A 12,965-nucleotide genomic window follows, 5' to 3' on the forward strand; every position below is an offset into this window, starting at 1 on the left:
GTATTACTCAATTAAAGTTCCTCTTTAGCTGAATTAATGTTGCACTAAAACTTTTTTTTCTATTGAATGTTAAGAGAGTTACAAGTTATTTGTTCTAAAATTACTCTAAATTACTTTAAAATTATCAAATTCAAACTAGTTCAGCTAGAAAGAATATATCTCTAATGAAATCAAGTATATTTGACATTCAATTAGTGTATTAAATTGTCGACAATTAAGTACATTAGACTATATAACATATTTAATATCTTTAACAACAATAACTAGATGACACCCATGGAGATAGGGCAAAGGAGAGCATAAGAGCAAAATGTATGCAATATTTAGAAAGAGCAGAGAAACTGAAAGCTTATTTAAAAAAGAGTAAGAAAAGACCAGTGAAGGCAGGAGAAGATAACTCCAAGAGTGAGGATAAGAAGAGTGATAGTGGCGACAGCGACACCGACAGTGATCCTGAAAAAAAGAAATTACAAAGTAAATTAGAAGGTGCGATAATTATTGAAAAACCGGATGTCAAGTGGAGTGATGTGGCTGGTCTTGATGGAGCCAAAGAAGCTTTGAAGGAAGCTGTTATTCTACCGATTCGGTTTCCTCATCTCTTCACTGGAAAACGCATACCTTGGAAAGGTATCCTACTATTTGGAGTGAGTAATTTAAGATTCAGCAAATTATGTGATAGTCAAAATTGTGTAATAACTGATTAATCGGTTAAAATTTAAGTTAAAAAATTAAGGATTTTTAACTCAGTTAATTTTAAGAAAGTCAGTTTTTTATTTAAATTATTTTTTAGAATGTATCACTTATTATCATTTTTTATCTAAGTTAAAATAATCCATCAATACTAAAATCATTATAGGCTGCTAATAATGTAAAATAAGAAAAATAAAAAATAGTTCAATCAACAATTTTTTTTATTCCTCAGAGTGCTAGTGTTCTTTTCTTATGTAGATTTCTAAGCACAAATTAGTCAATATTTTTTGGGAAAAACTATATTATTTTACATAAATTTAATATATGATTAAAAAATTAATTATACAACAAATATATATTACTCTACATAATGGACTTTTAATTTTAATAAGTTAATTCAATTTTAATTCAAATTTTAATTTAGTTTTTATTTATGTGTCTTAATTAATTTTATAAGCCATTAACTTGAAATTTAACTTAGTTAAAAAGAAATTAATTTATCTAATTCTGGTAATACTTATAAATGGTTCATTTCTATATTAAATATCACTTTTATCAGGCTTTTTACTTTATTTTTAGCCACCTGGTACCGGTAAATCATACTTGGCGAAGGCAGTTGCGACAGAAGCTAATAACTCCACTTTTTTCTCTGTATCGTCGTCAGATTTAGTGAGCAAATGGTTAGGAGAATCAGAGAAACTTGTAAAAAATCTGTTTGAATTAGCGCGTCAACACAAACCTAGCATTATATTTATCGACGAGATAGACTCCCTCTGCTCGTCACGTTCCGATAATGAGTCAGAATCCGCAAGAAGGATAAAGACGGAATTTCTAGTTCAGATGCAAGGTATGAAAGTTTGAAAAATCAACAATATTTATCAGTCGTAATCTCATTTCTTATCCTTCGTAAATCGAATTATTTTAATTAATTATTTAACACTTTTAAATTAATACTTTAACACGCACAATAGGTGTAGGATCTGATAACGATGGTATACTTGTACTGGGAGCCACTAACATACCGTGGGTACTGGATTCCGCGATCAGGAGAAGATTCGAGAAAAGAATTTACATTCCATTGCCAGAGGAACAAGCGCGTGCCGTTATGTTTAAGCTCCATTTGGGTAATACATCGCATTGTTTGACGGATGAAGATTTCAAGAAACTAGCTGCATCCACCGAGGGTTACTCGGGAGCTGACATAAGCATTATTGTACGAGACGCCCTGATGCAGCCGGTCCGACAAGTACAAACAGCTACGCACTTTAAGCGCGTTAGAGGGCCATCGCCGAAGGATCCTTCCGTTATCGTTGACGACTTACTCACTCCGTGCTCTCCTGGTGACCCAGCAGCAATAGAAATGAGTTGGATGGAAGTAGATGGTGACAAATTATACGAGCCTCCGGTTACCATGGTAAGATTCAGATTTCATCAGTCGAAGTTTCCTGTGAATGTGGTTCGGCTTTTCTATTTTTTGAAAGAGAAAATAAATTATATAATCAATTATATATCTATATATAAATTCTAATGTGTATATTTTTTCTAATGTGCAACATAATTGTCATTTTAGAAAGATATGTTGAAATCGTTATCAACGACCCGTCCTACAGTGAATGAAGAAGATATGACGAAGCTAGATAAATTTAAGGAGGATTTCGGTCAAGAAGGTTGAGAGTTTTCGGACTTGCCGTTATAATTATGTAAACGGATTTCTAATTCAACAGATATTTTTAGTTGTTACACGCTTGCCTTATTCCTCTTATAAATAACACTCGACAATGTCTGTATAAATATACTCGGAAACGAGCTCATTTTTTCTTGTCTTATTTTTCATTTTAAGTGCAACATGCAGAAAAACGAATACAATCTAGTATTATGAGCTTATTGCTTATTTACAAACACTACTCAGTGAAAAATAATACATAAATTACAAAATAAACTATATTTTGAGATAACGAAAGAACTTACTTAGATTTATCAGTCGGATAGAAGGTAAATTATTTTTTATCATGAAATGCAAAGTAGGAAAATGTTTGTGATACGTTTACCAAGGTGTATGACAAACCATGTATTTAGTGCATTACTATATAATCACGATGTGTACCTAACAAATTAATTGTAAATCTTATAGATTTTATAATTATTTCTTAATCATCTATATAGTTTTAATATTGTGCTACTGTATATTTTTATTCGATTGTTCCGAGTCGTACGGGATCGATAGTGATTTTACGCGAAAATCGGCATCGAATTACAGCTATTGAATTTTAAAAGATTAAGTAACGAAAATTAGTAACAGCAGAGCAACATGTATTATGCTACATAATACACAAATAAATAAATAAATTTATTTATAAATTATAATTACCAATATTCAGGGTATTGTTTTCATGTAAATTATTTTTATTGTTAACTAAATAAATAACAAGCTGTATACGAATATATAAATCGATGAATTTACAATGATATTAAAAAATAACGAGAAATTGCAGGGAGGTAATTTTAGGGCAGGCAGTGTCTCAGAAATTCTGAATCCGTATAGATAACCGTCACGGTGATATCGTCGCGAAATATCCGTACTACTTCGCTTGGCAGAGTTAACAATTGCGCCAATTTCGCGTGATCTATACCATATTCTGTGCCGCCCAAAGCATTCCTTAATAAATGCGTCGCCGCGTTGCTGTCGAGAGGTTTCTTCTTCAGACCTTCCTTGCGTTGTAGTAACATTTCATTTATGTCCGACAGTCTCATATTTTTACGAGGTAATCTCAACGGACTGAGTGTGACTTTACCGCTCATATGTTCTCCGACTAAGCGCACAGCTTGCAACGGCGAGATCAAGTCCCACAATCCATCACTGGCTATTATAAGAAATTTGTCTCTAGGCGTCAGTCTATGATACTTGACTTCTGGACTTGCTATCAGGTACGGTGGTGTGTGGTAATTCGGGGGGATGGCAGTCTCTCCGAGGAACGGTACTACGGCTCGCTGCATAACATCCTTACTCCATTTGTAACGGAAATCGCCCAGCGAGCGAAGTGGTGCTAATTGACCGAGCAGTCTCTCCATTTTGATCACAGTCGATCTCTCACTTGATGGATGATCCGACAAGATTCTTTCTACCTCTACACGATTATCGGCATTATGTTCCGTAGTCATCATTTTGGCCGACCATCCGTCGTTCTCTAAATCGATCAATGTACAATTTATACTAGTACGTCCGGGAGGCGTTTGGTATTAAGGCTACTGGTCTTTTGTTGCAGAATTTCTGATTGATGACATCAGAAGCGAGGAAACATATTCCCAAAATTCTTACATGTATATTTTAAATAAAAATATATTTGTATAAAAGAATATTCCAGATCGCTTTTGTGTATACTTATAAAATGTTCTGAAAACTATCCTTTTCCTTTGACAGTTAATAAATAGTATTAAAAATAACGTGAAATAACTTGGAATTTTCCTCAATCTTCCTCTTTAACACTAGAATGCCTGATGGAGTTTTATTAAACTTCTTTACGATTTTCTTGATATCCTCATTTGTGTTTCTTATAGTTTAGGAAATTTCTCGTAGCATTTAATTATTTTAAAATAGAACATGCTGGAGGTAATAGAAGATATCAATGATGAAGTACTTTATGATATATCTTGAATGCCCAAGAAATTCATTTTAAGTCTTTATTTAATTACTATTTAATTACTAGTGTTATATAAGGACAGTATACAAACTAATATTTGAGATTTTAGTTTTTAACCTCGATTTAATTTATATTTTATTCTGTGTTCATTCACCAATCTTTTTATACATAAAGAAAATATCGTAGTAAAAATTGCAACAAAATTTTTGTAATTTGTGTCCTGGATGTAATCTTGGATTATACAAAATTATAATAAAAATTACTTGTGTAAAAATGTTATGCATCTTTGACTTTTCATAATCCAATTATTATAATTACATCATTGAATGTTTTTTATATCGTACACAAGATAGATCGTTAAATTTATAATCGTTAATTTTTATAATAATTTATATTATTATAAGAATATTGGGGAGATTGCTGGAGATCTCGGAAAAGTTTTTAGTTTTTGATTTTTCTGAATAATTTTGATTAAAAAGTCCTGAAAGAGATATATCATTAAACTGTACATATACCTTAGCATCCTAAAAAGAAAAATTTTTATTACCATCTGATAGGAAAATATAATAATTTTGAAGGAATTAGAAATTTTGTTTCAAGGTACAACAGCTTAACGTACAAACACCTACTCAGATAGCCAAACCTGCGTGAACAGATTTCGAGCAGAGCTTGCTATTAACTTTTGATGGCAAATAAATAACAAATTTGATGCAGGATCTGTTATATCAAATCTTGCTGCCAAATTGCCGCCAGATATGCGGCAGAGTTTGTTGTCGGATAAGTGCTGCAGATTTGCAGCAAAAACCACGCAGAGCTTGTAGCGATTTGACGGCAGATTGGCGGCAAAAACCGCGCAGACCTTGCTGCGCTGTAAGGTTTGCGCGGTTTTTGCTGCAAATTTGGCACCAATTGCCCGACAGCAAGATCTGTCGCCAAAACCGTAGCCTAATGTAGACACAGATGGCTATAGTTTTGCTGTTTTTGATCAAATTTGCTGCCAATCTGCGCGTAGTCTGCGCTCAATTTGCTTACTGGGTACTAAAACTTTCAGTTTTCAAAAAACTCCATTTTCTCAACAAAATATAGTATTTTATTAAATTTAGTAACATATTGGTAAATATTATGCAGTAAGTAAAGTAAAAGTCAAGTACCCAGTAAAAAATCTGTGCGCAGACTGACGTCAGATTGGCAACAGGATCTGTCGAATTCGATCAGGATCTGTCGACAGATCCAGTTATCTGCGTCCTCAATCTGCCGTCAGACTACTGACAGGGTCTGTTAACAGACTCTGACATCAGATTGGCGGCAGATTGCGCACAGAGCCTGCCAACAGATTCTGACGGCAGATTGCGCGCAGATCCTGTCGTTTCGTAGGTTCTTCAATTAAATTTTTTGTAGAAAATTTTCTCATAATTTTTCATAATTATTCATAAGTTCTCGTAAAATACAATGAAAAAAAAATTTTTTCTATATTATTTTTTCATAATTTTGAAGATTTTCTCTAGTCAGATTCGAACTTGAACCGAAAACATTTTTTGGATAATCGCCCGTCGCCTTAGACACTATGCCAATTCCTCACTTGATAAAAAGTGCTTTGTATTGCCCACTTAAAATATAAGGAAGAAAAATCTTAGAGTTTGTTCGTCTTTTAAACCGCAAACTATAGACGAAACCGTTTAGCGTATAAATAATATAAGAGAGATCGGCACGATAATTCGAAATTAATTTTCTATCAAGGACTGTATAGAAAATTACTGCAATAAAACGGCAGATAATGATATTTTTCCATCATGCTAATAAAATACTGTGCGAAAAAAAATACTGTTTTACATGTGCGAATTAATTTGGTTGGTCATCCAGTTCAGATTGTATTAAATTTTATCAAAATCGAAGCATGATATATTTTCAAATAAATCATCACAAAAATTCTGTAAAAGTTATTTACATGGCGAGACTAATATTTTATTCGGTGCTGCTGCCTTCAGTACTTATTGCATGACGGTTAAATCGTTCAGATTTAATGACATAACAACATTAAAAAAAATAATAATATAAGAAATTGTATGAAAAATTATGAGAACCATTTTTACTAGGGATGGCATATGTACGCCTTTAAATGGCTATTTAACCGTTGTACTATTCTATACTTGTACTCGTTATTTCTCTATTATTGTTGCTTTTTTATAAAAAATGTGTAATACAATTTTAAAAAGTAAAAATTGTTTTTTATGGTGTATATGTGTACAATTATTGCACAATATACTTATCTTGACTCCTCTGTAGCAGTTTTACATGGTGTGTATGTGAAACTGTCCCATTTAATAACGTACATGACCCTTGATAGAATTAAATATCTAGGAAACAGAATCTGCGCGCAATCTGCCGTCAGTCTGTCGTCAGAGTCTGTCGACAGACTCTGCGCGCAGTCTGTCACCAATCTGTGGTCAGAGACTGCTAAAAAAACAGTTTCTGTGTGCAGTCTGTTGCCATTCTGTCAACAGACACTATTGACAGACTCTACGTAAAATCTGCTCGCACAGGTTTGGCTATCTGGATAATTGGCTTGACCCTGGATCGTTTCAAAGTCGTTTGAAAGTCACGTGAAAGTCACCTTCAATTTCTTAAATGGAAACCTCCATTTTTCATTGCATATTCTTGTAGCTTACCTCGAGAACTTTCCAAAACACTATAATAAAATATTTTTTCATTAAGTATCTTTCGAGTTAAAAGACTTTAAAGTTAATATTGTTGCCATTAGCATTGGTACCCAAGATGTTCGACCGACGACTGAAACCTTTTGAATATTGTTCAGTGCCATGACCTTGACAACATTTGTCAAACGATTGGAGGCTGTTCCTGATATTTTCATTTCTTAAAATTTTACAGTGAAAACAAAAATAATAATTTAAAATCATGGGGTAATATGTGGAATCCGATTGACTCTAAAGGATCATATGAAGGTCACAATGTTTCGTCGCGGCCACAAAGAAGCACACGTGTGAAATCCCATTAATAAATTTCTTTAATAATCATAGCATTGTGATCTTCATCGAAAGATATTTAATGAAAAAATATTTTATTATAGTGTTTTGGAAAGCTCTCGAGATAAGCTACAAGAATATGCAATAAAAAAATGGAGGTTTCCATTTAAGAAATTGAAGGTGACCTTCACGTGACTTTCAAACGACTATCCAGGGTCAAACCAATTGCACCATCTTATGTCCTCCTCCAAACCATACAACTTTTGTTTGAAAAATTTTTCCGTATCTTCCATATTTTTCGAGATATTTGCCTGGTTCGATTAAAATGACTCACCCTGTGTGTGTGTGTGTGTGTATATATATATATATATATATATATATATATATATATACACATACATATATAAGCAGGGTGAGCCATTTTATTCAATACACGCAAAAATCTCAAAAAGGAGAAATTTTTTCAAAAAATGTTTCAGACAAAAGTTGGGTTCAGAGGGGGATATCTGAAGGTGACCTTGACTTTGATTTCGGAGCTCATTCTGAAGGTTATTCGAAAATCAACTTTGCATTTTAAATAGAAACATTAATTTTTTCTTAGGGAATTTTATTCTTCGTGAAGAAACTAACTTTTGTTTCAACGAATTTTTCGTACGATCTCTGTTTTCTAAGATATTTACGGAAATATCTACAAAATTATTTTAATCCTGTAATAAAAAATATATGTTTCTATTTAAAAAAACAAAGTTAATCTCGACTTGACTTTGGCGGCGCTACGCAAGGTCAAACCAGTGGTATCTTCTTGTGTCCTCCATCGAACCATATAACTTTTGTCTGAAACATTTTTGCTGAATATGCTTGACTGAAGAATGATCAGAGTGCATATTTAAAAATACGACACCCTATGTGTGTGTGTGCGTGCATATGTGTGTATAAGTAATGAGAAATAGAGGAGGGGGGGGATGTTGAAATGGAACATGTGTTGCTATACAATAACTGCAGTAAGTAAACAGAATGAGAGAGAAATCCCTGATTCCTCCCTGATTCTCGTCTGGACCACAGTGTAATTAAGAGTGGGTCAGATGAATTAACAAAAAATATACAAAAACAGAGCGCTATTAGTGACATCCAAGGGTCTTCTCTCTCATCTAGCACAAGCTTAGTGCTCGTTCTAGATTGTATATATTTAAGTGGTTATTCCCGGGCATTCTAATGTTAACTTACTTTTCTCGTGATTTTGCTATGTGCTCTTATGGTTATTGACTTGAAGCAAAAAAGATAATTTTCGGAGCATTTCATAAATATACTCAAACAATTTAAAAGCCTTCTTTTATTCAAATATCTTTTTATTTGAAAATAGTACGTGAGAATTTTCAGCGTATCATTTTTTGTCTTTTGCCTAGTTTATATCATCGATTTAGATCATTTAATAGAAAGTTACTATTTAGTAACGTGTATCAAATTTTTGATGTAAACTACTTGACTTCGTGATTGATATGGCCACAGCAAGTAGTCAGGAGCTTTAAGATTCCTGATATCTCACCGTGGTCATCTTGAGTTGTGATATCAGAAACGAAAAAATGCAAGCTCTAAAAATTCTTGATATGTAGAAATAAAAAGATATATCCATAAAATAACACTCGCAATTAATCGAGCAAATATGCAAAATATTTCGAATACTATCCTTTTATTTTAACAATAACTCTAAAATTAACATGACAAAGTCATAAAAAAAGGAAGATTAGAAAAGTAAATTGCGTTAATTTTATAGTAATTTATTGTATCAGAATCAAAGAAGAATGTACGTTTTTGGACTATCTTATAGATGTGCCCGATTAATTGCAAGTATACAGGATGTCTCAAATCCTCTTCAATATCTCTCGTGAGGACGTAGAGCGAATTGAGATAAACATAAAAGTCCCGTTTTGCGATATTCTCAATAATAACCGAGAAATTAATTGTAAAAGATTAAGAAAAAACGCACGCTGAATGGTTGAGGGAGGAGCGCTCGCGATTCAGTATATAGCAGGCGGATATCAGCGCGCGGCGAATGGTCAATACGCCACTGTCTATGCTTATATCGCTGAGATCCTACGTCTTACCGCACCGCGCCGAGGCGAGATGGAGTGTAGCGATATAAGCATAGGTAGTGGTACATTGTTTTTCCAATCACCACGTGCCGACATCCGCGTACTATATTACTGGGTTCGCGCTGTGGCTCGAGCGCTTTTCCTCCGACTATTCAGCGCGCGTTTTTCCTTAATCTTTCACAATTAAGTTTTCGACTATTATTGTGAATATCGCAAAACGATATAGGACTTTTGTGTTCACCTCAATCCGCTCTACGACCTCACAAGAGATTGTGAAGATAATCTGGGACATCCTGTATATTTTTTATTTCAATGTATTTTGCAAAAAATTGTAGTGTTTTCTTGCCTCTTCATCATCAATCAACAGTTTTGCGGAAAGGACCCAGAAACGCTAATAAATTTCTTAAACTATATAAGAAAATTACCCGAGAGTACTCCTAAGACAGCTTGACAATCTCCGACACCAGCGACATGCAGATGAGGACCATCTATGTGCGCTACAGCAGCCACTGCACCGGACATTGCAACTGCGAGAGTTCTCGCAGCATCTTTCTTGTTTAGTTGCAACAAAGCTTCATCTGACAAGTCATTGTCCAGTCTGAGAAATGCATTTTCCAAAGCTTTCTCCATTTGAAATTCTTTGCAACCATTTGACTGTATCAAGTCTCTTACAAAATTTAAGAAGCTAGCTTGGTAAAGATCCCTGATTTCGGTTACGAATTCCACCTTGTCATTGAAGGTCTGCAGTAACTCTAATTTTTTCTGAGAACTGATGGAATTTAAATATTGTTGCAGCAATTTTGGCGGCAATAAACATGCTGAAATATAATGAAACAGTCTCTTTGACACTACTTGAGCACAGGCACCACCACCATGACCATCAAAAACTCCCAGTAATACACCTGTAGTGAATAAAAAATTAGAAACTTCATTCATCATTATTATGCAATTTCATACGCACATAAGATCTTGTACAGAAGCTTAAGAATATCATTGTTTTAAAATTATATATCTGAATGATCTGTGCTACTTGTGCAATCTATTACTACATGAACTAATAACATGGATAATTTTGGCATGAAAAGATCCATTAACTTTTATATTATACCTTTTGTTAACAAACATTGAGCTTCTGATCGTGTGTCCTCTATAGGATTATTAGATGCTAGTTGATTTGAATCATAATATTTTATGGAACCTAAACCATCGAATTCTTTGGTATATTCGTTGGCTTGTAAGATGTTTGTGACCTAAAACATACAAAGTGTGTGCATAACACATATGAATTTAGAAAAAGAAATAAAAAGAATCATAATTGAAAAATGTACCTCTTGCGGAGTGAGTCGTGGCAGTGCCATATACGATCGTTGGAAATTTTTGCTGCCACAAAGTCCGCTCTTTTTAATGTAAACATGTCGATAACCTTGAAAGATGTAGCCAAATTTCCGTAATATCATCCTATTCTAGAATATCGTCGTTTCGCCACCCTACACGTGCTGATATCTCTTTTCTCCTTTGCTTTTCCAACACATTTTTGATTCCTTATAGGTTATAAATAATAACAGTAATCACAATATTCAAATTAGATACATTACGTCAAAACTAGATATTTTTTGTACCGTAATTTACGTAATAAATTTGAATGTTTTTTCGAGGATTAATATAAATATCTAAAACTTGCAATTTGTTAGATAATATGGAAATAAATGGGTTACCATAAAATGGGTTGCAACACGATCATAAGGTTTGTTCATTTTAAGTCTGTTCTTTTTAGTCTTTTTGAAGTCTGACTTCAGACTTCAATGATTGGCTGAGCTCGCTTTAACGTTAGGGTGCGATTACATGAGCGTACGGAAATATGGAAATGCGAAAATACGGAAGACAAAGTTATTAGGATTTAACTAGATTTACGCATTTCCGCGCTTTTGTTCCGTAGCTTTATTTCTCCTAAATATTACATGGAGCATATTTTATACGGAAAAGCAAAACGAGGAATTATAAAACATTAATTGTAAACGATATTTATTAATTAAAATCTTTTTATTAAACGGATAAGTTGAAAAAAGAAGCGTATTAATAAAAATTGCAATGAATAAAGTAAATATAATTTTTTAAAATGTATACAAATATTTATCACTATACCGTTCCGCATTTCCGCACAAATTGTGCTCCATGTAATATTTAGGACAACCAAATCAACGGAACGCATTTACTCCGTTATATAAGGTGTAGTAAAAAGAAATCCATTATTTTTCCAATAGTTGGCTTTAGTAATGTGTATCTCGCGTTGTATAAGTGCGATCGGTTTACGCTAGATGGCGTTAGAAAGATAAGGTTTCGTACTAAAAAAACTTCTCAGACAGTTTTGTGATTGTTTGACTCAGTATTGTTTGAGCGCGCGTCAAAGATGGACACTAGCAAAGAGAAAATACGCCATATTTTACAGTTTTTCTTCGATAAAGGCGAAAACGCAAGCCAGGCGGCTGAAAATGTGAATAGTGTTTATGGTCCTTATACTATAACAGCCAATCACGCGCAATTTTGGTCTCGTCGATTCCGTTCAGGTAATTTTGATGTCAAAGATGCACCACGCTCTGGAAGGCCAATTGTCGAAAATGTCGATAAAATAATGGAAATCGTCGAGTCCGACCGTCATGTAAGCACTGTTTCGATTGCCCAGGAGCTAAACAAAAAACCGTTTGGAACCACTTGAATAAGGCTGGATACAAAAAGAAGCTCGATGTATGGGTGCCACACGAGTTAACGCAAAAAAACCTCATGGACCGAATTTCCATCTGCGAATCGCTGCTGAATCGCAACAAAATCGACCCATTTCTGCAGCGGATGGTGACTGGTGATGAAAAGTGGGTCACTTACGACAACGTCAAGCGAAAACTGTTGTGATCGAAACGCGGTGAGCCGGCGCAAACGGTGGCCAAGCCAGGATTGACGGTTAGGAAGACTTTGCTGTGTGTTTGGTGGGATTGGCAGGGAATCATTCACTATGAGCTGCTCCCCTACGGCCAAACTCTTAATTCGGACCTGTACTGCCAACAATTGGACCGTCTGAAGGAATCAATCGCCCAGAAGCGGCCAGCTTTGGCCAATAGGAGAAGAATTGTGTTCCATCAGGACAACGCCAGGCCACACACATTGATAGTGACTCGCCAGAAGCTCTAGGAGCTTGGTTAGGAGGTTCTTATGCATCCACCTTATAGTCCGGACCTGGCACCAAGTGATTACCGCCTGTTCCTGTCTATGGTGAATGATTGTACTGGTGAAAAATTCGCCTCAAGAGAAGTTTGTGAAAATCGATTGTCTCAGTTTTTTGCCAATAGGGACAAGGATTTCTATGAAAGAGGCTTAATGGAATTACCTTCAAAATGGCAACAAGTTATCGAAAAAAACGGTACATATTTGACCTAAATCGGATCATTCTAACTATGCTTAATAAAGCCTTCAATTTCATGCAAAAATAATGGATTTCTTTTTACTACACCTTATATATACTCCTTGTGTGACCTTTATAGAAATATCATACTAAGAATCATTGATAATTACTTATT

At 34.3% G+C, this 12,965-nt stretch overlaps 2 protein-coding genes across 5 annotated transcripts in view; one reads left to right on the forward strand and one right to left on the reverse strand.

Moving 5' to 3' along the window:
- The window catches only part of LOC116850932 (vacuolar protein sorting-associated protein 4A), a 5,279-nt gene extending 2,225 nt beyond the window's left edge, over positions 1-3,054 (forward strand). For all 3 annotated transcript variants that reach the window (XM_032829804.1, XM_032829805.1, XM_032829806.1), the window contains 4 exons: positions 268-644; positions 1,270-1,537; positions 1,662-2,104; positions 2,261-3,054. In XM_032829804.1, the coding sequence (XP_032685695.1) occupies positions 268-644; positions 1,270-1,537; positions 1,662-2,104; positions 2,261-2,362 (1,190 nt within the window). In that variant the 3' untranslated portion in view covers positions 2,363-3,054. The remainder of the gene's footprint in view (positions 1-267; positions 645-1,269; positions 1,538-1,661; positions 2,105-2,260) is intronic.
- A 16-nt stretch (positions 3,055-3,070) lies between these two features.
- LOC116850931 (pyruvate dehydrogenase [acetyl-transferring]-phosphatase 1, mitochondrial) lies at positions 3,071-11,220 on the reverse strand. 2 transcript variants are annotated; one of them, XM_032829802.1, is made up of 5 exons: positions 11,115-11,220; positions 10,728-10,940; positions 10,508-10,649; positions 9,825-10,301; positions 3,071-3,875 (listed from the first exon to the last, which is right to left on the reverse strand). In XM_032829802.1, the coding sequence occupies exons 2-5, from the start codon at positions 10,854-10,856 to the stop codon at positions 3,193-3,195; spliced, it is 1,431 nt and encodes a 476-aa protein (XP_032685693.1). In that variant the 5' UTR covers positions 10,857-10,940; positions 11,115-11,220; the 3' UTR covers positions 3,071-3,192. The 2 variants fall into 2 exon arrangements, with proteins under 2 accessions (XP_032685693.1, XP_032685694.1); XM_032829803.1 differs by having other exon boundaries at positions 11,019-11,146.
- Between the last annotated feature and the right edge of the window lie 1,745 nt (positions 11,221-12,965).

This window comes from Odontomachus brunneus, unplaced genomic scaffold (assembly GCF_010583005.1).
Source record: "Odontomachus brunneus isolate Ranch 3 - 2012 unplaced genomic scaffold, Obru_v1 Obru_scaffold_161, whole genome shotgun sequence".
In the NCBI taxonomy this organism is placed as follows: domain Eukaryota; kingdom Metazoa; phylum Arthropoda; class Insecta; order Hymenoptera; family Formicidae; genus Odontomachus; species Odontomachus brunneus.

Coding starts and splice junctions, on each gene's coding strand:
- LOC116850931 (XM_032829802.1), bottom strand. CDS start 10,856: ATGATATTACGGAAATTTGGCTACATCTTTCAAGGTTATCGACATGTT. Junction 10,302..10,507: donor TCAATGTTTGTTAACAAAAG/GTATAATATAAA, acceptor TATTCACTACAG/GTGTATTACTGGGAGTTTTT. Junction 3,876..9,824: donor TGTCTTAGGAGTACTCTCGG/GTAATTTTCTTA, acceptor TGATCGATTTAG/AGAACGACGGATGGTCGGCC.